The sequence below is a fragment of the Miscanthus floridulus genome, chromosome 14 (assembly GCF_019320115.1).
Source record: "Miscanthus floridulus cultivar M001 chromosome 14, ASM1932011v1, whole genome shotgun sequence".
NCBI lineage: Eukaryota > Viridiplantae > Streptophyta > Magnoliopsida > Poales > Poaceae > Miscanthus > Miscanthus floridulus.
In genome coordinates this window covers 96,113,921-96,140,665 of record NC_089593.1, presented here as the reverse complement: position 1 = coordinate 96,140,665, position 26,745 = coordinate 96,113,921, and the positions used below count along the sequence as shown (strand labels likewise).

The following is a 26,745-nucleotide window of genomic DNA, read 5'->3' as shown; positions in this document are numbered from 1 at the left end:
GGTACAACAGCTCTATTTTCGTGGGTGCCATAAATAGAAGTGTTGGTCGACCTTTGGCTAGAAGCTTAGGAGAGCTAAGCACACTAGAGCCTTGGTGGCTTATGTGGTGGTGCTTGGGAGCCCTCTAACTCACTCTAGCTTGATAGTGTTCATCCGATTGAGTGAGTGAGTGATTCTAGTGCGATTGTATCGTGAGGTCATAGCTTGTGTGGTGCTCCGGAGAAGAGCTTTGTGAGGGGCATTGTTCATGCCCCGTAGGAGCCACGAAGAGCAACTCTAGTTGAGCGTGTTATTGAGCTACCCTCACTTTCGGGGTAGGTTCTTGTGGTGCCCGACGTTCAGGCTTGGCAGGTGATGCCAATTAGCCACCAAATCACTAAGTGAGCGGTCGACACAACGAGGACGTAACGTGTTAGCAAGCACGTGAACCACAGGAGAAAATTCACCGTGTCAACATTGTTCTTCCCATTGGTTTGAAATCCCCTTACACAAGCTTGTAATTACTTTCACATACATTGTGCTTGTGTAGTTGCTCTTATAATTAGTTAGCTTGTGTACCTCACTAGTTACCTTCTTGCTTGTGTAGCATAGAAGTAGCTCCCTTGCATTGCTAATTGGGTTTGTGTGACCTTGTTAGTCACATTTCTTAGTTTGTGTTGCTAAGTATTTGCGCTCTCTAATTTGGCAATGGCTGCCTTGTTATTAAGCATTGCTAGTACGCTAAGTGGCTTTGTGCTTTTGCTTACTAGCATATGTAGGAGCTCCCTCATTGCTTGAAGTACTAGTGGCATAGGTTTATGTGATCTTACTTCTAGAATTCGTTAGGTGAGCTCTAGCTAGCCCGGCACCTTTGTTGCCTATTTAGGATCTTTATAAGGTGCTTGTGAACTTCGATAGAGGGGTGTAGTCTTGCCTAGACTGATTGTTTTAATTTCGCACTTGTTTCGGTTAGCCGGCGTGATTTAATTTAGAAATGACTATTCATCCCCCTCTAGTCCGCTATTTCGACCTTTCAAGTGGTATCGGAGCTAGGTCTCTCATTTGTGGTCTTCACTGACCCGAGAGGATGACGTCTAGTGGGCTAGATGTTTGTGAGACACATATTTTTTATGGCACAAACTTTGCCCATTGGAAAAATCACATGCTTGATCATTTTCATGTAAAAGGACCTAACTTTTGGTGGATTGTCACTAGTGGTCTCACTCATGTCTTGGACCATAAAAATCTCACCAAAGCTCAAAGAGTTCTCTATGAACTTAATGCACATGCTTGTTGTTATCTAACGGATGCTTTGAGCTTTGATTTAATGAAAAGGATAAACTATGTGGGAACCGCTCGTGAGATATGGGATTCAATCAAGCACACCTTCGGTGATTCCTCCATATGGGATGATGGCAAATTCAAGAAGGAGGATGATCGCAAGGTGGAGGCACATGAGCGTGTTGAGCATGACCACAATTTGGTGATTGTGGAAGATTGCACCACATCATGGTCAAGTGATAATGATGATGATGCTACCATAAAATCACTTGACAAGATTGATGGTGATGCCTCAAGTGAAGTACATGATGATCCAACCCCATGCACACTTGATGGTGATGATGGTCCATGCTCGGGCCATGATTATGATGCTACTACAAACTCATCCACTATACCACATTGTTTCATGTCACAAGGTGACACCAAGGTATCAAATGATAATGTGGCTGATCATGCTGATTCATATGATGAGCTTATGAGTAGACTTGCTAGCATGACCATATCTTTAGAAAATGAGAAAGCTAAAACAATAAAATTGGAAAATAAAAACTCATTTCTAAAGAACTCTTGCGAAGAACATAAGAAATTAGTTGATGTTCTTAAATCTTCACATTGTGAGCTAAAATTGAATCATGAGACACTACTTGCATCTCATGAAAAATTATTAGAACAACATGCTTCTCTCATTAAAGTGTTTACAAAGAAACTTAAAAATAATGAAAGCTCATCACATGGATCAAATGATAAATTGCAAAATGTTGCTAACCCTTGTGATGTAGGCAAGAAGCATGTATCCACCTCTTGTGATGATTTATTAGATATGCCATGTTCTTCACATATAGATTCTTGTTCTACTTCTATGTCTTGTGAGACTAACCTTTTGAAGGAGAACAATGAGCTCAAAAATGAAGTGAAGAATTTAAGCAACAAGTTAGAGAGGTGCTACAATTCAAAAGTCACCTTTGAGCACATGTTAAAGACTCAAATAAACTATGGTGATAAGTGTGGCCTTGGCTTCAAGAAGAAGATGACAAAGGGTGAAAGAAAGAGAGAAAGATGAAGAAGCTACAACAAAGAAAGCTCTCACTCCATGTGCTACTGATGTCATGAAGCGGGACATCTTGCAAATGGTTTGCCAAACATTGAGAAGCTCAAGAAGATGAAGGAAAACAAGAGGCTAAAGCATGTCAAGTGCTTCAAGTGCCGCACTTGGGATCATCTTACCTCAATGTGCCCAACCAAGCAATTGGTGAAGCAACAAAAGGAGCATCAACCAAAGCCACAAGTTGAGCAAGAGGAGACACCCCAAGAGCAAATCAAGATCAACCATAAAGATGGTGGTGACTTGATGAACAAGAAGAAGAAAACAAGAAGGGGGTGGAAATGCAATGCATCCAATACAAACTCAAGATGCCAAGATGATGATCAAGACACATGATGAGAAGAAGATATATGTCACATCAAATGCTTCAAGTGTGAAGATATGGGACACTTTGCCTCTAAGTGTCCTACCAAGCTTGAGAAGAAGGTTCAAGCAACTCATGAGAGGCAAGGCAATGGGAAGCACCATATGAGCAAGAAAGAGAAGGCCCAATCAAAGAGAAAGTGCTAGTCATACCGAGAAAGGGGACACATGGCACATTCATGTCCCCTAGGTAATACTCCTAAGCCTATTTCAATTGATGATGATTCTATGCTTAGGACGGGTGGTAATGGTATCTCTATGGTTGCTATTGCAAAACATTCCGCTACTCATACTAAGGCTATGCCTAATTATGTTGCTCCTAACTTGAGAGGGCCCAAACTTGTTTGGGTACCATCAAAAAGTGGATGATTGATTGCAGATACCATCAGCATTGGAGACTTGATTCAATTGATTTCATATTGATCATCATATGTTGAGTCAAGATATTAAGCCTAGTGCATATCCAAACCCAATGCCATGATAATTGAGTAAAGTCCAAATGTGCTATATCATACAAGTGCTATAATTCAAGTTGTTGGTGATTCATTGGACATATTTGATGGCTTTCAAATAATAGAGTTGAAGCTTGCTAGTTGGATGATCATGAGCTAACCAAGGTATATCTCTTGTTGATCATTTTATTTGGGTGCATATGAGTTGATTGAATTGGATAAATATACAATGTTGCTTGCTATGAGATGATTGAATGGATAATTGCTTAGTAATCAAATTTGGATTGATTTATGTTGGATAAATTCATGAGATGACTTTTAGTGAGTGGATTGAATGGATTTATTTCTTATGAAAGTATTCAAACAAGTTGGTTTTAAGTTTGATTCACATTTGATGAAGTACAACTCAAGGGATTGAAATATGTCCTATATTGAAAATCTGAGCTAGCTGTGATCTTAACCATGTTTGAGTGACCAAACTTATTGGATTGGCATAAAAATTGGTGTACATGCTCTAGACTTATGTTATAAGATGTTGTACAAATTTCATGAGAATTGGATAAGAGATGCTTCGGTTTTGGAGTGGATCTTGTCAGCCATAGTGCAGCAGTTTTCAACATGTAGCAGTGGTGGAAGAATTGAAATCTGATAGCAATCTAAAAGTCAAATGAATCTTAAATTTTTACACCTGCTAGATAACTTAGTGAAGCACATCTCCACCAAATTTCATGGTATTTGGATCTTTACTTTGGGAGATATGCATTTTTCTTTGAATAGTACAAAATCTACTAGAAAAGTGACAATTGTTGGATTGATCTAGAGTCACTTTGATTGAAAGGTCCTCAAGTGGAAACATGTTTATAAGTAATTGAGGCACCTAAGTTTGGTTTTGAGATAATCTAAAAGCATGACAAGCAAAGAGTACAAGGCTATTTGATTGAGGAATGTACTTTACACATATTTGGTTCTCAAATTGGAATATCAAGATCAAACTTAAGATGAAGATGAAGTTTAAGTTCTAGTAACTATTGAAAATTATTTGGTAGAAAGAAAAGGACTTAAACAATTAGAAAGAAAAGGACTTAAAGAAGGAATCAAGGTTACTCATCAAATTAAGTCCATCACTTGAATCAATCAATCAAGCTATTTCAAGTGAGTGTCAAGAATGGTTCTTTGGAGAGAAGTCACTTCTCCCTAGTGTAGGGGCTTGCCGCCTATGTGTAGGTAAACCAAGTATGGTACTTGGAAGGCTAACATGGAAGTGGTGATCCAAGAGACACTTGAGATGCTTAGTTGAAGCAATCAAAAGGGTTGATCAAGAAAAGCAAGCAACACCCAAAAGAGAGCTAGTCATGGCAAATTTAAGTGGTATTCCAAAAAGTTCTCTCATGAAAGACATGAAATTGATGACAAAGGGGGAGAGATTGTACAAAGACATGAAAGCATTGGGAGACATTGAAGACAAGAAGTAGAGGTTGGACATGGACATGGACAAAGAGGGAGCAACATTGAAGAAAAGAGAAGGATAAAATTCTTGGACAAGAGAAGCACACAAGTAGGGGGAGCAAGCTCATGAACTTCGATTGATTGCATTTTATATGTGCATATTCATGTGCTTGTTTGCATTGCATAAGCTTTTAAATTCAATATGCATGCTTGTGTGGTGTATGCTAGTTGTAGAATTTGATTGATGAAATGAAAACTAGCATGCATAGGATGATAGCTAGACACTTGGTATGCTTTTCAAGTAATGCTAGTACCTTGCTTTTTATGTTGATCTCACGAGGTATCTAGTGCTTTGATTTCCATGTGATATCTAGCTAACCATGGTGCTAAGGATGAACTTAAAGGTATAACTCTGATTGGTATCACACTTCAAAGGTTTACTCTATACACCTTAGCATCATTTGGTAGTAATTACTCTCCCACAATTCCAATCTATGCATATGTAGGGGGAGCTAATACTACCATTTTGGGTTTGTGGTACTTGTCTAAAATCATTTACACATGGTAAAATTGCTTGGGCAAGCAACATGAATCCAAAAGAGCTTAATTTCAATATCTTTGTAGAGTTGTCATTAATTACCAAAAAAGGGGAGATTGAAAGGTCCTTGTTTGGTTTTGGTAACTGAGTGACAACCTAAGTAGACTAATTATGTTTATGTGAGATACATAGGTGATTAGTCCACAGGTACATGTGTGTGAGCAACATATGCCATGAAGGTGGAAATGACTCAGAGATGTTGCAAAGTCACACATGTGATGATGAAGGAGCTCATTGCACATGAGACATGACATTGAGTCATGTGATCAAGGTGGAGAAGATCAAGACATGACTTGGCTTGATGAACCGGTTGCAAGCGTGAAGGGCAAGTTGGAGGCTTTGGAGCGATGGACCATGTGGCGATGAAGCTTGAGCAAGACTTGGTGCCGATGGACGAAGGCAACAGTGAAAAGCAAGTGAAGTCAAGAACGATGAACCAATATGATCACGTGTTGATATGAAATGGATCATATCATTGTTGATCATGTTGGTGCATGTGTTGCATCGACATTGGAGGAGATAGAATGGAATGCGCAAGGCAAAGGGATAACCTAGGGCATTTCATTTCATTGGTCATAGGTGTGTAGAGAAGTTGATGACCGGGTTTAGGATAGATGGTTGTACTATCAAGAGGGGCAAACTTGTTTGCATATTGGTCATCAAGTGTCACTCGAGTGATCTAACTTTGCATCATCGCTAGGATCGAGTGGCGTGGCAAGTTGAGTGGCTAATCCTTTGGAAAATATTTGTGAAAAGCTAACACACATACACATGGTGGTGTACACTTGGTGGTGTTGGCACATTTGCAATGGAGAAGAAGTTAGAGTTAATGAGGATCAACTCGGTGAAGAAACAGAGGCGAGAAGGTGTCACTGTGAGTGACCAGACGCTAGCCTCGGTAGGACCGGTGCGTCCAGCCAGTGAAAGCAGAGAGCGTGCGGTCTTGGTCATGTGATCGGATGCTGGCGTGAAGAGCGATCGAACACACAGGGCCTACATTTGGTCAAACTAATGTACACTAACGTAGGTGGCGCTGGAGTTGGCGCACGGGCATAGAGCTGATCGAACACTGGTCTTCGTTCGGTCGAGCATGATCGGACGCGTCCGGTCGCAAAACAAAGGCTCGGGGAGCTCTCTAGAAACGACCGAACTCAGGCGTTGCAGATCCGGTCATCCACACTGTGCTGCATCTGGTCGTCATGTGACCATTGGCGCATGAAGTTACCATTGAGATCGGACGGCTCTGATTGAACACAGACCGACACATGGATGGCGTAGCACGATCAGATGCTGGTCTATGTTCAGTCGTGAAGCATTGGACGCGTCCGGTTGCAAAACAGAGGCTTAGGGATCTCTCTAGAAATGACGAGACTCAGGCGTAGCAGCGTCCGGTCATCCTCGTGGTGCGTCCGGTCACAACTTAACCATTAAGATTGGGCGCTCAGTATTTGAAGCCAGGGATGACGTGGCAGCCATCCATTGACCGGACGGTGGCAGGGTGCGTTCAGTCACCCCGAGCAGTGACCAGTGAAGGGGTACAATGGCTCTATTTTCATGGGGGCTATAAATAGAAGTGTTGGTCGACCTTTGGCTCAAAGCTTAGGAGAGCTTAGCACACTAGAGCCTTGGTGGCTTATGTGGTGGTGCTTAGGAGCCCTCTAACTCACTCTACCTTGATAGTGTTCATCCGATTGAGTGAGTGAGCGATTCTAGTGTGATTGCATTGTGAGGTTGCATCAAGTGGCACTAGGTGATCAAGTTGCAAGCCAGTGGTGCTTGTTACTTTTGGAGGTTGCCACCTCCTAGACGGCTTAATGGTGGTCTCTGTTGAAGCCCTAAAGAAGCTTGTGTGGTGCTCCAGAGAAGAGCTTTGTAAGGGGCATTGTTCTCGCCCCGCAGGAGCCATGAAGAGTAACTCTAGTTGAGTGTGTTATTGAGCTACCGTCACTTTTGGGGTAGGTTCTTGCGGTGACTGATGTGAGGGCTTGGCGGGTGATGCCAATTAGCCGTCGAATTACCAAGTGAGTGGTCGACACAACGGGGACGTAGCGTGTTGGCAAGCACATGAACCTCAGGAGAAAATTCACCATGTCAACATTGTTCTTCCCATTGGTTTGCAATCCCCTTACACAAGCTTGTAATTACATTCACATACATTGTGCTTGTGTAGTTGCTCTTGTAATTAGTTAGCTTGTGTACCTCACTAGTTACCTTCTTGCTTGTGTAGCATAGAAGTAGCTCCCTTGCGTGGCTAATTTGGTTTGTGTGACCTTGTTAGTCATATTGCTTAGTTTGTGTAGCTAAGTATTTGCGCTCTCTAATTTGGCAGTTGTTGCCTTGTAATTGAGCATTGCTAGTACGCTAAGTGGCTTTGTGCTTTTGCTTACTAGCATATGTAGGAGCTCCCTCATTGCTTGAAGTACTAGCGGCATAGGTTTGTGTGACCTTACTTCTAGAATTGGTTAGGTGAGCTCTAGCTAGCCTAGCACCTTTGTTGCCTATTTAGGATCTTTATAAGGTGCGTGTGAACTTCGATATAGGGGTGTAGTCTTGGCTAGACCGATTGTTTTAATTCTGCACTTGTTTCGGTTAGCCGGCGCGATTAAATTTAGAAAGGACTATTCTCCCACCTCTAGTCCACCATTTCGACCTTTCATCAGGGAGAGATCACCTCAAGTCAATTTGTCGTGTTGTTGGCTCTGTCGCACAGCTGCCTAGCTACTCGTCCCCACCCCACCTTGAATGGCGCCTGATCGAGCTCCAATTTTGGAGTTTCTCCACCGCCGTGTCGATAAGGCCGTGTCTGGCCATAGGTGTGGGCAGCTCTCCCATCGTCCCTCCTGATCCAATTCACCTGCACCACTAGCATTGCCTTGACTCCCTCTCCACCTTGCATGCCTTAGTTGAACCGCTACCGCCTCCTCTTCGTCACTGATGCGACCATGCCGCCGTGGTGCACCATCGCACGGCTCAGCTGCACGTGGCTAGCCTTCCTTCGTCATCTTCCGCTCCAACTATCACCTCGGCCTGGTCTATGGTAGCCTCCTGACGCTCACACGCTAATCAATTAGGCCTATAGCTACCCTAGCCCACCGGAATAGTGGCACCGCTATCGCGAATGGCCACTCACCACTGCAGCCTTCCCCAGCCAGTCGTGTCACCCTACACCACCGCTTAGCGTAGCCGCTCATGTCAGAGATGGTGATCGACTCGTTAGGTGGGCCCACGTAGGTCCTAGGTGGCCGGCGTAGGCGCTCGGTGCCGCCGCTCGCCTCGCCGCCATGCACTGAGTCATCGAGGGTGCGCGCGGGTGAATTAGGGAAAGGCCAGGGGGTTAAGTGAGAAGTTATGAGAGAGGGGAAAATAGTGTTAGTACTTAGTTGTAATTCGAGAGAAGTTCGAGGTCTATTTTGCAAAAACATCAGCACGCGCGGGGTTTCCCATCGCGGGCCGTCTCCGTGTGGGCCGCACCGTGGGCCACGCGGGAGAATTCGTTTCTCTTTTTCATAAGGAATTAGAAATAGGTTTCTAATATAATTTTTGAGCTGATCTTTGGTAAATCATATAAAATCGTGTAGGTGTCCAAAAATTGTGAAACAAATTTTGTTAAGTTCCTAAAATTGTGATCTATCTGTTAGTGTACTTAGTTCATATATATACATGTTGATACCAGTAGCTATTAAATTATTTGAAAATGTTTAATATTGTTAGGAGAATTATTGTAGGATTTTTTGTGGTAAATTGGTGATAGCTTTAGCCCTAAAAATTTTATAGCAGCATTGTGGTATTATTATGTGCTCACTATAATTTTTGTAGCTTTAGAATAGACTAAATATAAGGGTAGTTAAATGTTCTTTGTTTCAAATATACATTAAATCATTAGTAGAAATAAAGATATATCCTTCATTTGTAAAGCTAGGTGTTTGTTAGATGAACCCAACACTTTGCTTGGTAAAGATGATAGTTAGTTTAGTGCCTTAGTCATTAGGGCTAGCTTAGTAGCTTAGTATGCGTATTCTTATTTTAAGAGTTGCTGTTGCATAAATACTAAGTGTTGCATCATCATTGCATGCATGTAGAGAACGAGTTGGTGGAGTTCATGACCACCGGAGAGCAGGAGTATGAGGAGGTGATCGAGGAGTACGAGGAGAAGGTTCTCGTACAGGAGGAAGCCCTACAGCCACCAACGACTGACATAGCTGACAATCCACCTGCCCAAGGCAAGCCCCAGTGGATATATATATGTGATGTGCATTTATGTTACATGATTTATATTAAAACTACATGCATAGATAAGCCTACCTATGTGTCCTACTAGCACAGGTCGAGTAGCTGCTATGCTTAGGCTATCGGTAGCGTGAGTAACCTGCCTTTACTCATAATAGATGATTATTATTATTACTCTCATGATAAAATAGTGAAAGGAAATGGAGACCGGGTAGGGATATGGTACGGGTATTGGTGGGTGTAATAGGTTGTGTCCCGTGGCCAACGGGGCATAGCTTGGTTACACTATTTTCCCTATCCGTGTCGGTTAAGGACCGTCCATTGCTGTGGATGGTAGTCAGGTCACAGACTTATTATCCTGAGCACATACTTGCTTATGGGAGTGGAAAGGCTCGTTGCTCTCTTATCGTGGGTTCTGGCTCTTTCCAGACAGACTGATTGGAGGCGAGGATGGTGGAGGTCTAAGCACCACACTGAGTCTAGAACTTAGGAGTGGGGGCTTAGAGTCCAAGTTTGGACGAGGACCTAGACCCCTTGATAGGAGAGTGGTGGGTTGGTCTTGCTTGTGCCTAGGTACAAGCGGGGCATGTGTTTCAAGATACCCAACTGGGATACATTGGTTCACGAATCGTCATGTAATACGGTATGACTTGGCTATGGTCTAGCACCGTAGTAAGAACTAGAAGATGAAAGGGGGTGAATGGATCTGATTGCTTAACTCTTGCTTGAAAGTAGAATAGGTGCTTACATAGAATGGTTAGCTAATGAACTAATCATGACTGCTAATAAAACATATACATAAGGATTTACTACTAGTAATGCTTTTCGTAAAAAGGAAACCCAGCAAACCATAAAGCTTATCATATCCTTTGGAGTCAGGAAATTATTCCCACTAGTCAGGTAAGTCTTGCGAGTACATTGTGTATTTAGGGTTTATTTACCCCTGTTGCAGGTGCAGCTTGAGGAGTGGCTGTTGTGTGGAGAATTCTTTTGGTGGGCATAGACAGATCCTTGTATCTTATCGTTAGATGTTTATTTCAATTCCGCTGTTTAAATTCCGCACTCTGAACTTGGTATTGTAATAATGTATTTTCGAGAACTCTTGTTGTATGAAATGGACTAAGTATTATAAACTCGTTTTCATTATTGGATTCTAGATGAAAAACGTGGATTGTTCGAGTTCTCCCTTGGGGTGTGCTCGACATAATCACCTAGTGTAGCTTACTTTCAGGGTGCTTAGTGTCTAGTGGAAGACGAGCGCCTCTGAAGGTGTGCTATTTCGAGCGGTTTTGCCACATGCCAGCCCCGCCGCGCGCCAGCCTCCACCCCCGCCGTTGAACCTCATTGCAGTCATGGATACGACGAGCTCCGGTGTGAGCAGAGAGGTGGAAAAGTGGTAGTTATTGTGGGGCCTACTTTATTGGGGGAGATGCAACTCCCCCTTCATTTGAGGAGAGATGGGCTATTTTTTGGAGGCCACCAAAAAAGGGTCCATTTTGGGGAGCTGTTGGAGCAAGAAATTTGCCTCATCTCCTCCAATATGATAGGTTTATGGGGATGAGGGTGGTATTGGGGGACTACTGGAGATGCTCTTAGTCCTTACCCACTTGCGTACTGAAATACTGATGATAGAGATGAAATCCTGTCATGTTTTCTGATGATAGAGATGAAATCATGTCATGCTTTCTCAGTTTGTTTTGGTGTTTATGAAAAAATATTGAAATGAAAGGGGATTTTCTACCTATTTTTGTGTCATCCTATTTTTATTCTGAAATAAACTTGTATTTATCACATTTTATCATGTTCTCAATCTATGCAGAATATGCCATGTGCATCATGCTTTCATCTCTGTTATTAGATCGTTGCCGGCCAACAACCACTACTCATCAGAATGTTTGAATCTAATGTTTTCACCATACAAGGAAATATTGTTGAAATCAATATGCAAAATTTTCTGTCAACTTGAACAATGGGAGGATACGCAATAAAATAAATAAACTAGCCTTACAAAACAACAAAATTTGGTGGGGTTATATATAATAATGCAACAAAATTACACTACTTCAGAGAGGATTTTTGGAGGCTGGTGTTTTTTTTTATTTTTAGAGGCGGGCAAGCTGTCCGCCTCTAACCAAACATCACTAATAAATTAACAGACGCGGTATCTTAAAAACAGATGCAAAAACACAAGTGTGGTGGATCACCATCCTCCATCTTAAAGAGGTTTGATTTAAGGGATGAGATGGAGAGCACTTGGATCCATGGGCCCACTCCAACTACTATAAATAGGGATGCCCCCTCACTCCAAAGCATAAGAGGAAGAACACCACTTGAAGTACGAGCTCCACTTGTGTCTCAGTGCTAGTAGGATAGCCTAGTGTTAGGAGTTAGAATAAGTAGCGAGTAGATCTGCACAACCACTGTTCTCAACCACACCGCACCGCTGGATCTGCACAACTATCTCAACCCTCATAACCATTGATCGTGTGGATCTGCAACGAGATAGAGGTTGAGAAAGTGAGAGAGCAAGTTGAGAGGGCGAGGGAGCGAGCTCTCATTGTCAATGCAATCTCACCCGCTGCATTGCCTGCACCCCACCACCGAACATGCAACACAACTCATAGGAAGAGTAGTAGTAGTAGCACTCGACTATCACAACTAGGGCACATTGTCACAATGCTAACTAACAATGCAAAGAGTGGCAGCATCATGATAACCTAGTGGAGCAGCACCGATGGCTCAGTAATCCTCCTCCTCATCCTCATTGATGTCTTCCTCCTCATCATCCTCATCATCCTCTTCTTCATCATCGTCATCCTCCTCATCATCATCATCATCATCATCATTGTTGTTGTCCCCCTCCTCCTCCTGATCATCCTCATCATCATTCTTCTCCACCTCATTGTCCTCGTTATCATCCTCCTCATCGGTGTCATCGTTGTTTTTGTCATCCTCCTCTTTCTCTTCACTGTCCTATTTGTCATTGTCATGCTACAACTCCTTAGTATCCTTCTTCTCCTCATACTCATCCTCATCACCATCCTTTTTCTGCTTCTCTTCTTCCTCTTTCTCTATATTGGGAGCGCCAATGAGACCATTGAGGGCGTTCTCAAGCTCCTATGGCATCTCAAAAGGGATGCCACCCATCTTGTTGATCCCTCCTTCATTTCCTTAAGCTAAGCCTCATCCCCTATCAAAAGTTCACATTAATGAGCTAGATGCAACAGTTGTTGTATAGTGTTCATATGTTACCCAAAAATCAGTTTGTCTACGCTGAATTTGGGTATAAAACCAACATTGGTAGCGCTTTGTTGGTTTAGATTTGAGATGACAGATCTTGTTCACCATCGTCACCAAGCTACTGCAGTAGTTTGGTAGACACTTATTGTAGCCCATGACCTCACCGATGGCGCTGTCAAAGTCGCTTAGCAGTTCATACTATATGCAGCATACATAATAAACAAAATAAGTAAGAATAAATAAATTCAAAGAAGTGTAGAAGATAGGGCTGAACTATAGTGTACAGATCCAAAAATAGATACCCACATCCTCCTAGATTGCCTCAAAATCGATCACCTCCTCGTCGGCCATGGGGCTTGAGTAGAAGAACTGGATCAGCTGCCTGATGAGGCTATCTGAGGCGATCGAGAAGACTGTCAATCAAGAGGCTAGGTTTTGGTTGCTCTACTCTGGCGAGACAAATAGGTGTATATAGGTAGTAGTGTTCTGGGATTTGACGGAGATAGTCCAAATTTTGGCAAAATTTGTCCATTTCAGTTAGGTCTAAAATGAATTTTGTGCTTCAAATCTTGAAAAATACAACAAAATTGACTCCAAAATTTTCTGAAATTCGTCCATTTCGGTTGGGACCGATTTTTTTTTTCCAAAATGAATCCCAGAACCATGGTAGGTGGTGCAAAGCATAGCATAAGGTATGCACGACACTCACTCGATGAGCAAACAAATGCCAATCACGTGAGGATGAAAAGAATCGAAAGATTTGAGATGGGTCGGTTAATTGTCAATCAGTACAATGAGTGAGGTGGTTTGGAAAGTACATACCAATGGCATTATCTGCGGTCAATCCCCATGGCCACGTATTCCCAATTGGCTAAAGAGATATGAAAAATGAAAAAGACAAGTTATGGAAAAATTAATTGATTTTAAATATAATACCAGTAATCCAAATCCAAATATCTTTCGGTCTAGAACTACAGGAGCTTCACCTTTTTAAGGGGTTTATGTGGTCACTCTAGACTGCTAAAATGGGTTATCATTGTCATATATGGAATGGGAAAAAGGTTTGTTTCTAGCACGATAATTGATTAGGCTCTTCTAGTCTTTCTATTCAAATTTGGAAGCTCTATAGAATTGTTACTGAGAAGAACAAATATGTAGCAGATCTATGATATGGAGTGAATTTAAAATGTGCTTTAGAAGAACTGTGGATGACAGGATGTTAGAGATGTTGTCCGAAGTATGTCACTTAGCTTTAACCATTGTGTTTAGGTGGGAAGATGATGCTTTAATATGGTATTTTACCTCAAATGGTATCTACTCCATTCCTTCCCTCTATAAAGTCATCAACTTTAGAGGAGTTTGAGCCAGTTTTGGTTTCTGCCATTTGGGAACTCAAAATCCCTGGTAGAGTTCACTACATTCTTTGGTTGTTAACTAAAAATAAGATTCTGACTAGAGATAATCTTGTAAAAGGAAAATTTTGGTGCATGTGTGCTATCTTTTCTGTTGTGAAAAGGAATAAGTGAATCACCTCTTCTTTGATTGTGTAGTTGCTTCACAACTCTGGTCTCTCAGATTTTTGGGGTGCAGTTAAGGTGGCTCCATAGACTCTATAGGCAAATTTCCGTTGACCAATAAAAGAAATGGTGTGTTAAATATGGATACCTCTGCTGCTATTTGGAGCTTATGGAAACTTAGAAAAATGATGTGTTTCCACAATTGGAGGAGTATATGGATGTACTTCTTCACAAGATGGCTGCTACGGCACAGAATTGGCTAATTTTGTGTTAGGAACAAAAGCGAGTGCTTATGCAAGCAAAGATTGGGGAGATCAAGAGGTTGGCTGGGCAGGTGCTATGGTTACCGATGTAGAAGGCAAGTTGAATCTCTCTTGGGAACAAGTGAAGGAAGGAGGACTTCAACAGGGAGGTGCTAGAGTTCATAAGCTGGAGGGGTCCTAGTTTGGTTTAATGACGTCTTCTTCTTTTTTCCGTTTTTTTTTTTGAGACCTGAGGTGAGTTTTTGGTGTTAGATTTTTTTTTGTGAGGTCTGTTCTGGAGTTTCAGGTGCCAAACTGTTTAGTTGGGGGGGGGGGGGGGGGGGGGGGGCATTTTGGAATTTGGCTACCGTAGCACTTTCGTTTTTATTTGGCAATTAGTGTTCAATTATGGACTAATTAGACTCAAAACGTTTGTCTCGCGATTTCCAACCAAACTGTGCAATTAGTTTTTTTTCGTCTACATTTAATGCTCCATGCACGCATCGCAAGATTCGATATGATGGATACTGTAGCACTTTTTTGAACTTCTTTGGGAACTAAACCCGGCGTGTTTCGAATGGCATACCATTCACTGCGCCTGGTTGAAATTGCCTTTTGACTGATATTATAAAAGACAGGCTTGGTCCTAAAACTTTTTTAAAAAAAATATTCGCGATCAATAGAGAAACATGCAGATTATGCTGCCTGCAGGCCCTGTTGCTCAACTCCACTGGTCCAATGCGTCGTCCGGTCTGATCCCAACTTATGGTTATTATTATTTCCTTTTTTTTTTTGAAAACTTACAGGAGCACTGCATATCATTTAAGAAGAGGGGGAAGCAAGTTCAATACAGGGTTAAATTACATAGAAAACCAAAATAACACTACCACAGCAGCCCTCTTTCCAAGTAGCTAATGCCATTGATACCAGCGCCCTGTTCGCTTGTTGGTTTCAGCTAGCCCAAACCAGTCAGTCAATAGTGTTTTTCTCTCACAATAAACCAGCACCAGCCAGCCCAAACTAGCCCAAAAACTAACTAGCGAACAGGTCGAAGGATGCTACTCTCCTCAGGGCCATTTCTTCTTTTGCTAGATTGAAAACATGCACCGACGTTGTGGTTATTATTTGTCACAGTACACTACGTACTATACTACACTAGTGCATGCATGGCTTCATGTGTTTTTTTTTTCACTCGCACATAGGGGGTGTTTGGTTCCACGTCTCACTTTACCACACGCCATGCATGTGGCTGGCACAAATGCTAGGCTCCTGTTTGGCTGCGACGGCGCCACAAATAGCATGGCATGCGTTGGCGTACAACCAAACAGGCCCTACTTAGCACTGCCCTGCGAAAGATGAAGAAAAATTGTGGGACCCGTTTGGGTCGGGCTCGCGTGTCAGTGTCCCCTACGCCTTGCCGTTGTTTTCACTTCATCTATCACTCACGTGTCTATCACAGTGCTTGTGCCCGATGATTTTGCTGGGGAACAGTATTTTTTTCATCGTGCTATATATAACAGTACTGAATTGAATTGTGTTCAGTATAACAGCTTGGTGTAGAATAGTATTCTATACCTAGGGTGCAATATATATATATATATATATATATATATATATATATATATATATATATATATATATATATATATATATATATATATAACTACTGTTCTGTAGTTGGTCATAGAATAACTTATTCTGTGGCCACTTTGAGTTACGATAGTTACTATGCTAATTTACGAGGCTACAGTAACTCATTACTAAGTGATTTACTATAACATTATGGTAAATATCACCGTGAGTTATAGTAACACGAGTATCGTAAATACATATTCATGTTATCGTAAATTGGTACAAACATTATCGTAAATCAAGGTGGCTATAGAATAAGTTATTCTATGGCCAGCTGCAGAATAGCCTTACCCTAGAACTACTACCCTGTAGCTGACTACCAAATAACTTATTCTATAGCTACTTTGAGTTACGATAATTACTATGATAATTTACGAGATTATAGTAACTCCTTACTAAGTGGTTTACTATAACGTTATGGTAAATATCCCCATGTGTTATAGTAACCCAACTATCGTAAATATGTATTAACATTATCGTAAATTAGTATATAAAATTATTGTAAATGAAGGTGGCTACAGAATATACTCTCCCTATATATATATATATATATATATATATATATATATATATATATATATATATATATATATATATATATATATATATATGTGTGTGTGTGTGTGTGTGGAGAGGCAGGAATTCATAGAATTTTTTTGAATTCATAGCATGGAATGTTACATAGGTACTCCTTGAATATACTCCTTTGTGTTCTTGTCGCCATATTCGATATTGATGGATGGATGTGTTACAACAAGGGTGCGCGCAGACGCAATCCAAAAAGAAGTAGGCACTTTGGTCGGTTTCATTCGGATGCTTTTGGTAATCTCAAGCATTTTCTCTAACGAATTCGTCTTAGGAATAAGTTTGATCTTAAAATTAGCGCACAAGTATATAGAAACATTTCTTTTTTGTTCCTGATGAAATGTCTTGTTAGCGCTTGTATACGTACCCTCTGGTTTTGTTGTAGGCTTATTTTTCTATATATCCTTTTCAGTTGGCACTGTATTCTACGGTGTTTTATATGTGGCATTTGATTATGACTTGCGGTGATGTCATCGGATGGATGGATGTGGACTTTCCTTTTCTTTTCTTATTTTTACATGTCGCGCGTGATCGATTCCGACCAAAGTGTGGTATCATAACAAGAAAATGACCTTTTCCCACGAATGAGTGTGTCCACAGCAAACATGCTACCGTGTTGAAAAATAAGCAATGAGACAGCTAAACAATTAACTAGTTAGCCCTAGAACACTTGGCTCTTGATTGGGAAGTCAAATCAAATCATGTTGCCATGTTGGATGGATAAGAACCCATCCGACAAAGCTAAGCTCTATGCTTAACATATGGAGTAGTATTTGTTTAGTAGTTTTTGCCATGGAATAATTTTCTCCGGTCTCTCATCCATTTTGTTGTAGTTAGATCTGGCCACGATGAATGACTAGGGAGAACAAGTTTCAGATCAGTATTCCTCACTCTTCAGTGGCATAAAGAAGAACAAAGGAAGACACAAGAAAGAAAAAGTTTCTCAACTCCGCCTGTAGGAATGTTGGCCGTTGTTCGTTGGTCATATGTTCTCAGGCCTTTTGCCGAATGTTTGCCTGTGCGGTCATCCATGTGAAGTGTGGGTACAGTATTGATGAAATTTAGTTTTTGGATATATGTGATGTAATCCAGAGTGTTTGTAATGTGATGATGTACCCAGCTATATTTTAATATACTTCTTCTTACGTCTAAAAAAAGGTGGCTCAAGATAGAAAGGAGTATGCGCAGGACTTGTATCTCTGGATATGCGACTTGTTACCAATCATGGTTCCTCTCCTAGGTATCCTCCTTTTTAGCTGGAATCTTTTGCATCTCTTTTTTTTTAAACTAGAATCTTTCGCATTTTACTAGTATATAAGTAGATATATTCTCTTTTTTACTCTTTATATACCCACCACACCATCTTCTTTCCTCGTTGGCCATATTGTATTCCTGGACGGTGATTTAGTACAAGCTCTTTTTATGGCATTTTTGTGCATGCTACTATTAGTACTGTTACAAATATTACTTTGTAAAGGTTCATGACAAGTAGCCATTCTATATCACGTCCCTCGCTTATGCAATCTAGGATTTTAAGAAGTAATATCATTTTAATAAATAATGAGAACTAAGAGTTAGAAGGAAAAACACAAATATAGGAACATGTTGACAGGACTCTAATCGGCAACCCAATATCTAATATAGACACTTATCAACTATCCAACAACAAATAAGTTGCACCCCAATATCTAATATAGGCATATCAACTATCCAACAACCAATAAGTTGCATCGTATGTGTCAGGTCACGTCCACGTAGGCGTAATTTGTGCCGACAGACCTATTGGCAGTTGGAACGTTGATAGATAGGCCGCATCGGCTGTCCACCTGTCAATAAGCCTATGTCCACGCCAAACAACAACGTGGACGAGTAGTGAGACATGTTTTCCTTTCCTATAGATCGTTTTGATTTTCTAGGTTTTTTCTCATCGATTACAATGTCCATAGGGACCTCCAAACTACATCTACACGTGGGCGATTTCAGCGAGGGGATTCTAAACAAAGTTTCTTAACAAATGGATATACCGAATTAAGTTTTAGTTTGAAATTAAATCTAAAGTCATTGAGCTTGTTTTTGAACCATTTTAATTTTAATTACAAATTAAAACTTAATTTTGAGCATGTCCTTTGTTAAAAGAACTTTAGATTTCATCTAAGCACATATATAAAAACATAAAAAAATTATTACTTTTTCTCTGAATAAAAAATGTAGATAAATTTTGAGCCAAGTCCAAAGCGAAAACGAATTTGCGATCGAGGATGAGCTGTGACTCCGCATGAACGCATCCGGGCTTCACGGCATCTGCCTTGTGGAGCAGGGGATCCGCCCGTGGATATTCCCTGGCCTCCTGCTAGTAGGCAGTAGGGCGTCTGTCGTGCCGCGCTCGGCGGAGTGTTGGGCTCAACTGCGAGGCTCTCCTTTCGTGGGCATAAAAATGGGCCGAACAAGTTTAGCTCTACAAAGTCTGCTGTGTAGCTGCTTTCTGTTGGAATCAGTGGAGCAGTCCCAGATAAACCTTAAACGTTGGGAGAAAAAACATAGAAACAGGAAATGGAAGGGGATTTTTTGACATCTCGTATTCATTCGGAATGAACCTATACTTATCTCGTTTTCATCCTGATTTCAATCTATATATGTAACAATTATATGTTCAAGCGCCGGCACCATGACGCAGTAGGTCCCGGCGCTACGTTACTACAGTGGCGGCGGCATTCCCATCGTGTCCACCGTCGGGTCCTAGGAGTGTTACTTCGGCCTCAACCTCCGGCCGATGTCCGGCGGCGACGCGGCCGAGGTGTCCTACACCATCATGCCCAACATGGCCTAATTCGAGTTCCTGCCCACGGACGTCGCAGACGACGCCACGGCGGCGAGCCAGCTCGTGGAGCGCGCCCGCGTGGAGTCCGGGCGCGAGGACGAGCTGGTGGTGACCACCTACGGCAGGCTGTACCGGTACCACGTCGGCGACGTCCTCCGCGTGTCGGGGTTCCACAACGCGGCGCCGGAGTTCCGGTTCCTGCGCCGCCGCAACGTGCTGCTGTCCGTGGACGTCGAGAGGACCGACGAGGCGGAGCTGCAGCGCGTCGGCCGCGCTGCTCGTCCCGCACGGCGCGGGCGTGGCGGACTACACCACCCGGACGTGCGCCGAGACCGTCCGGGGGCACTACGTCGTGTACTGGGAGCTGCGTATGCTGTCTTCCTCTTCAGCCACCGCCGCCGCAGGGACGACGTCGACGGGCGTGGTGGTGGACGGCGGCGACGTGCTGGGCCGGTGCTGCTTCGAGATGGAGGAGGCGCTGAGCTACTCGTACCGTGAGGGACGGGTGGGGACAGGCTCCATCGGCGCGCTGGAGATCCGGGTGGTCCGGCCGGGCACGTTCGAGGAGGTGGCCGACTACGCCGTCGTCTCCCGCGGCGCGTCCGTCAGGCAGCACAAGGTGCCCCGGTGCGTGACGGCACCGGCCATCGTCGAGCTGCTCGACTCGCGCGTCGTGTCGAGCAGCTTGAGCCACTTGCTTTGGCACTGGGACTCTGCTGCTCTGCGATTTTGAAACGGTTTCTTGCTTCTCGATTAGCTCACCTGGTCCGGCCATCGAGCTAGGCACTTCAAGTTTATCTCCGCAGACCATGTACATATGTGTATATGAAACGGTTTCTTGCTTCTCGATTAGCACACGCGGTTGCGCCATCCAGCTACGCACTTCAAGTTTATCTCAAATTACATACTCCATCAAGTATGACCATGTACATATACATATATGTGTATATGAAAAATTTCTTGATTAGCACACGTGATCCGGCTATGGAGCTAGGCGCTCTAGGTTTATCTCAAAATCTTTAATGGAAGCAGCCTGGCATGTGGGCAAAGTCCGTGCGCCCTATGTACTCCGCCTGGACCTTGTTTCAACCTTTTCGTTACATCATGAATCTATATTTACCTATCAACCTTCCGTATTTTTTTATCCATATTTTAATTTGAAACACTAGTGCTTCTTGAATATATATTAATCAAAATTTTCCTTTCATATTTTATTTAAAAAAGGTTTGTTTAGCCAAAATTATAACCTTATTATCTAAAGTAACAACTTACAAAATTTATTGTCACTGGGTATCGATTTTCAGTGAATTGTTAGTGTCGTTGATATGTGGTTTGTTAAGGCAACATTTCTTCACTACTAACAAAATATTAAATTAATATTTATCCTAATGTAAGTATTTTTACTTTTACCACATGGTACATACCATTTTATGCTTACTATTAATAGTGGTACAAGTATGCAATTTACTAGTATATATTGTACTTTAATAGCTTATATTGGTATATTTGTATAAATTTGAGGGATATATTGTTTATGATGGTAGATTTGGGTAATTTATATGCAAATTAAAAGGGTCACTTTGTGTTATCTATCATAATGGCATATGTGGTTAATTCAAAAGAAAATTTTGGTGTTACTTTGCATTATCTTTCATAGTTGTAGATATAGGTAATTTAGATACAAATGTAGGGGTTATTTTAAAGTCATATTTTATAATGACAGATGTGAGTGTTTTTTTAGAAAACAAGATAGATCCGGTGTCTCTTATTGGCAATGATGATTAGAAGGTCAAATATTTGCAATTTTGTGAGAACTTCTAGGATTCATCATTTTTCCTAGCACGACTCGTGAGGACTAAAGCGGATGCTCCATTATTAGATGGCTCCAACTAGTAATGTATTAAGATTAATACTGGATTAGACAACCATAAAAGTTTGTTGACAGACATTTTCATCTAGAAAATGGTCAGGCTTCACTCTAGGAAAATATTTTGTTTGGGTTTAACTGATAGCACGAGTGCATGAGTGAAAGGGCATGAGTTCTTTCATTCACACCAATTCTGCAATGTTGCTATCATGTGCAGTGTGTAGCTTAAGACACAAGTCATAATATGGCACCACACCACAAGTCCACCATGGATGGAGAGCGTGCATGCAATGCACGCATACATATGTAGATTCCCTCTTGATCCATACAGTACTAGTATATACTCCCTCCGTCCCAATTTATCTGTCGTTTTCGGTGTCCGTGCCACGACTTTGACTCAATTTGTACAAAATATGTGCAACATTTGTGTCTCCAAATAAATTTGTTAAAAAACTAGATTCAAAGATCTTTCCAACGATGCTAATTATGTATCATAAATAATAATATTTTTAATATATATTTTGTTAAAATTGTTTCTCGGAAAGCGAGAACGACAGATATTCTGGGACGGAGGGAGTATGTACCAAAGTCTTCTCCTAGTGGCTACTGGCGCAATCATGTGACAATACACATCGTCGTTGTCACGAAGCTAGCTAGCTGTATAGGCATGCACATCAGGAGATGGCGATGAGATTGTTCCCCAACCGAATCCAATCCAAACAGCAAGAATTCCAATAAGCAACTAATAGTGGTTGCATGTATGATGAGCAAGCTAAGCAAACGAAAACCAAAGTCCTCTCTAGTACTGGCTCAAGCTGAGTACGTCTCCTTCAACTTTACCAATCCATTTTTCAAATTGAACAAACAAAAGAAAAACAAAGCCGATATGACATAGCAGGTTTGACTTCGTGTAGTCAGATTACATATACAAGTTTAGGACATATAAAACTCGTATCAATATATTTGTATTTAAAATGCCTCTGAGATAAAGTGATAATATATTACAAGACAAATTAAGAGTCAAAACTGATTTTATATGACTTTTCCCTAATCAAAATACGCCGATTATTCCGAGATGGAAGGAGTAGTTTTTAGGGTAAAATACACTTTTCAACCTTCAACTCGCGCCAAAGTTCGATTTTCAACCTTCAACTATGAAACCGGTTAAGAAACACCCTCCAACTATCAAAACCGGATAAATTTGGTCCTCGGCTGGTTTCAAAAGCGGTTTTCTATTTTCGGGAGGCGCCGAAATTCTATATTATTTTTTTGAGCATCTTAACGTCCTCAAATGAAAAAACTCAAAACTACAAAGTTGTAGATCTCATTGAGAGCTACAACTTTGGTATAAAATATATTTTCATTTAACTCCATACAAATAATATATTAGTGCTCTAATGCGGTAAGCGCTAGTAGGCGATTATTATGGTGCTGAAATTTTATATTATTTTTTCGAACATCTTACTGTCCTCAAATGAAAAAAAAATAAAACTATAAAGTTGTAGATCTCATCGAGGTCTACAATTTACATATAAAAATTATCTTCATCCGACATCGTATTGAAGGGTTATGATTTTTTAAAATTTGAGTCTCGTCATGCCATGGTATTGTTTTGTCGCGTGACGAGACTCAAATTTCGAAAAATCAGCCTATCAAACTTGCATGAGGATCGACATGTGCTACTCACATTTTTTTATATTACATAAGAGCAACTCCAACAAATCGTGTAAAACTAAATAGCCAAATTGCTTATTTTAGCCATGGTGTAAAATGGAAAAGTGCTTTAAAAAAGAGGAGTCTACACAGCCTAGCTATTTTGCCTCTTGTATATTTGAAACATGCCACGTCAATGTACCTGCCATCCAAATCCCAACCGATCCTATGTTAAGCAATCTACTACTCCTCTTGTATGAACGCACGGTAGGGACAGGCGGCGCCGAAAGGGCTCCCTCCTGTTGCATTGTAGCCGCTGCAGGGACATGCGTCGCAAGGCTCCCTGCCGCACTGTAGCCACAGCAGGGGCAGGCGCCAAAGTTATCCCTGCTATTACATCTACTCACTGTAGCAACATGACAGCCTGACATGTCTGTATACTAGGATTAGATAGATAGAGTTGTATATATAGTTTGCCACTGCAACTCAGTAAAGAAAGCGAGTTCAGTTTTGCCATCCCCTCTGCAGAGCTCCGGCCAACGCTGCTGCTTGTACTGTGTGTGTGCACTTTGTTCTCCCTCCCTTCTTCTACCTCTAGCCATAGTGTGTGGTCGGCATAGCTAGTATGTGCTCGGCAACACTAGTAAGTGGTCCGCTAACTCTGTGCCAGAGATCCAGTGGGCTAACAAGTGGTATTGGAGCCGTACAAGCGCCGTCGCCGGACTAACCGCTGGCGATGACGGACGGTTTGGAGATGTGCGACAGCAGCGGTGCTGCTGTGGCTGCCCAACCACGATAGAAGGTCATTGTGTGCATGGTGCGGGAGGCCAGCGACACCAGTTGGCCGACGCTGACTCGCACCAACTATGACGAGTGAGCGGTGACCATGACGGTCAAGCTCAGAGCCCGTCGGCTCTGGAATGCTGTTGACAAGGGCACCGACAACAAAGATGATGACATATCAACGTTAGAGGCTATCCTCGCTGCTGTGTCAGTGGAGTACAGGGAGCCATTGGGGGTGAAGAGCTCTGCTAAGGAGGCATAGGAGGCTATTGCGGTGATACGAGTCAGTTCCGACCGCGCAAAGAAGGCGACGGCCCAGCTGCTAAAGTAGGAGTACGCCTACCTCAAGTTCAAGGATGGTGAGACGGTGGAGGGTTTCTCCCTCTGTTTGTAGACGCTCATCAGCAAGCTGAAGAGCCACAGCATCACCATCGACGAAGAAGAGGCGGTCTCCAAGTACCTCCACTCCGTGCCGGTGAAGTACATCTAGATTGCTCTCTCCATAGAGACAATGCTAGACTTGTTCACCCTCACCATTGAGGATGTGACAGGCCGTCTACGGGCAGTGGATGAGCGCATGGAGCAGGCCACAGAGAAGAAGGACAATGGCAAGCTACTGCTGACAGAGGAGGAGTGGGCTTCTCGGAGGAACTCCGGGGAAGCCTCCTCCAGTTGCGGTGGTAATGGCAAGCGCTGCGGTAAGGCTTCTTTGGACAAGAAGAAGAAGAAGGTCGACCCCAACGCCTGCCGACGCTGCGGGAAGATGGGCCATTGGGCAAAGGAGTGCCCAAATCGCATGCAGGAGAAGAAGGCTGAGGCTCATCTCGTGTAGGCTAATGATGATGATGAGGCCACTCTCCTGATGGTGACGTTCTGTGCACTGCACGACGTTGAGGCCAAGAAGAAGGGAGAGGTGACGGCGGTGGTCGAGCATGGCAAGGCTTTGAAGGCTGTCCACCTCGACAAACCTCACGCCCAAGTCCACCTCAGACGTGTGGGCGATGAGAAGAAGAAGCGGTGGTACCTGGACTCTAGCGCCAGCAACCACATGACGGGCTCCAAGGAAGCCTTCTCCGAGCTCGATGACGACGTGACTGGCACGGTGAAGTTTGGTGACCGCTCAAGGGTGGAGATCCAAGGGCACAACACCATCATCTTCAGGTGCTAGAATGGCGAGCACCATGCGCTAACGGATGTGTATTACATCCCACAGCTATGTTCAAGCATCATCAGCTATAGAGGTAGCAAGGTACTAATCAAGGACGGCGTCCTCTGGATCAGGGACCGGGAGCACCGCCTTCTTGCTAAGGTTAAGAGGTCCTAGAACCGGCTGTACCTGCTCAACTTGAAGGTGGAGCAGCTGGTGTGCCTGGCAGCATGACACACCTAGGAGCTATGGCTGTGGCATGCTCGGTTCGACCATCTCAGCTTCGACACGCTCGGTCGATTGGAGAAGATGGTCCGAGGGCTGCCCCACATCAAGCACGGAGGCGAGCTGTGTGACAGCTGCTTGACCAGGAAGCAGAGGAGGCTGTCGTTCCCAAAGGCGGCCAAGTATCACACGGTGGACGCTCTCGAGCTCGTCCATGGAGATCTCTGTGGGCCAATCACGCCAGCCACAAATGGTGGTCGGCGGTACTTCCTCCTGCTCATGGATAATTGTAGTCGCTATATGTGGCCACAACTCCTAACGAGCAAGGACAAGGCGGTGGCGGTGATCAAGAAGTTCAAGGCATGCGCGGAGACAGAGAGCGGCAAGAAGCTGCGCGTGCTGAGGACTGATCACGGCGGCAAATTCACCTCGGTGGAGTTCGCTGTGTGCTACGCGGATTTGTGTGTGGTGCGACACCACACCGCGCCATACTCACCATAGCAGAATGGCGTGGTGGAGCGACGGAACCAGACGGTGGTTGGCATGGATTGATCCATGATGAAGGCCAAGGGCATTCTGACAAAGTTCTAGGGTGAGGCGGTGACCACGATAGTGTTCATCCTCAACTGTGCACCCACCAAGGCCCTGAAGGGCAAGATGTCGTTCGAGGCTTGGCATGGACGCAAGCCAAATGTGTCCTTCCTCAGAACATTTGGCTGCGTCGGCCATGTGAGGAACACCAAGCCTCACCTTAGCAGGCTCAAAGATAGGAGCACACCGATGGTGCTCCTAGGTTACGTGGAAGGTACCAAGGCATACCGGCTCTATGACCCACGTGGAGGCAAGATGATTCTCTCACGTGATGTCGTGTGTGGGGGTATTAACCCCTATACCCTTACGGCTAAGCTTGGGCCGGTCTAGATCGGTGAGTCCGGTCCACCAAAAGATGACTCATGGCCCGGCCAACCTGTTTGGAGTCCCACGCAAGGAGTCAAGGCAGATTTGGCGAACAGGCAAGATCCTGGTCGGTTAGAATAGGAATCCTTATCCGGTCACATATGGCAATTGTAACTGGCTAGGATTAGTTTCTAGATCTGTAACCCTGCCCCCGAACTATATAAGGCGGGCAGGGGACCCCTCTAAAAAACATCTCTCATTAACATACAATAATACAAATCAGATGCAGGACGTAGGTATTACGCCTTCTTGGCGGCCAAACCTAGATAAAACCTCGTGTCTGTCTTGCGTCACCGTCTTGTTTGTAGCTTGTGCATCTGTCTGCCGACAATCTACTACCTTGGGCATACCCCTAGGTAGACTACCGACCATATTTCGTCAACAGTGGTGCGCCAGGTAGGGGGTGTGCGTACTGCTCTCTGAGCAAACAAGATGGTCATCATCTCCGGCTCCATGGCTACGCCGAACGGCCTCACGTTCACCGTTGGCCAGATCACCTAGACTACCGGCTTTGACGGCTTCATCGCCATGGCCCCAGAGAAGGCGTGGATTCAGTCCGCGCCGACCACTGCTTCACCTGCATCGGCTACGGCTCCGACCACGGTAGAAACGGCTCCGACCATGGTGGATA

General features: G+C 43.2%; 2 protein-coding genes across 2 annotated transcripts; one reads left to right on the top strand and one right to left on the bottom strand.

Moving 5' to 3' along the window:
• Nucleotides 1-12,187: 12,187 nt before the first annotated feature.
• LOC136504060 (uncharacterized) lies at nucleotides 12,188-13,039 on the bottom strand. The gene is made up of 3 exons (XM_066498939.1): nucleotides 13,010-13,039; nucleotides 12,794-12,886; nucleotides 12,188-12,421 (listed from the first exon to the last, which is right to left on the bottom strand). The coding sequence occupies exons 1-3, from the start codon at nucleotides 13,037-13,039 to the stop codon at nucleotides 12,188-12,190; spliced, it is 357 nt and encodes a 118-aa protein (XP_066355036.1).
• A 5,900-nt stretch (nucleotides 13,040-18,939) lies between these two features.
• On the top strand, nucleotides 18,940-20,215 carry LOC136504059 (probable indole-3-acetic acid-amido synthetase GH3.9). Its single transcript, XM_066498938.1, has 3 exons — nucleotides 18,940-19,024; nucleotides 19,520-19,676; nucleotides 19,720-20,215. Exons 1-3 carry the CDS (start codon nucleotides 18,940-18,942, stop codon nucleotides 20,213-20,215), a joined length of 738 nt encoding a protein of 245 aa, XP_066355035.1.
• Nucleotides 20,216-26,745: the final 6,530 nt, after the last annotated feature.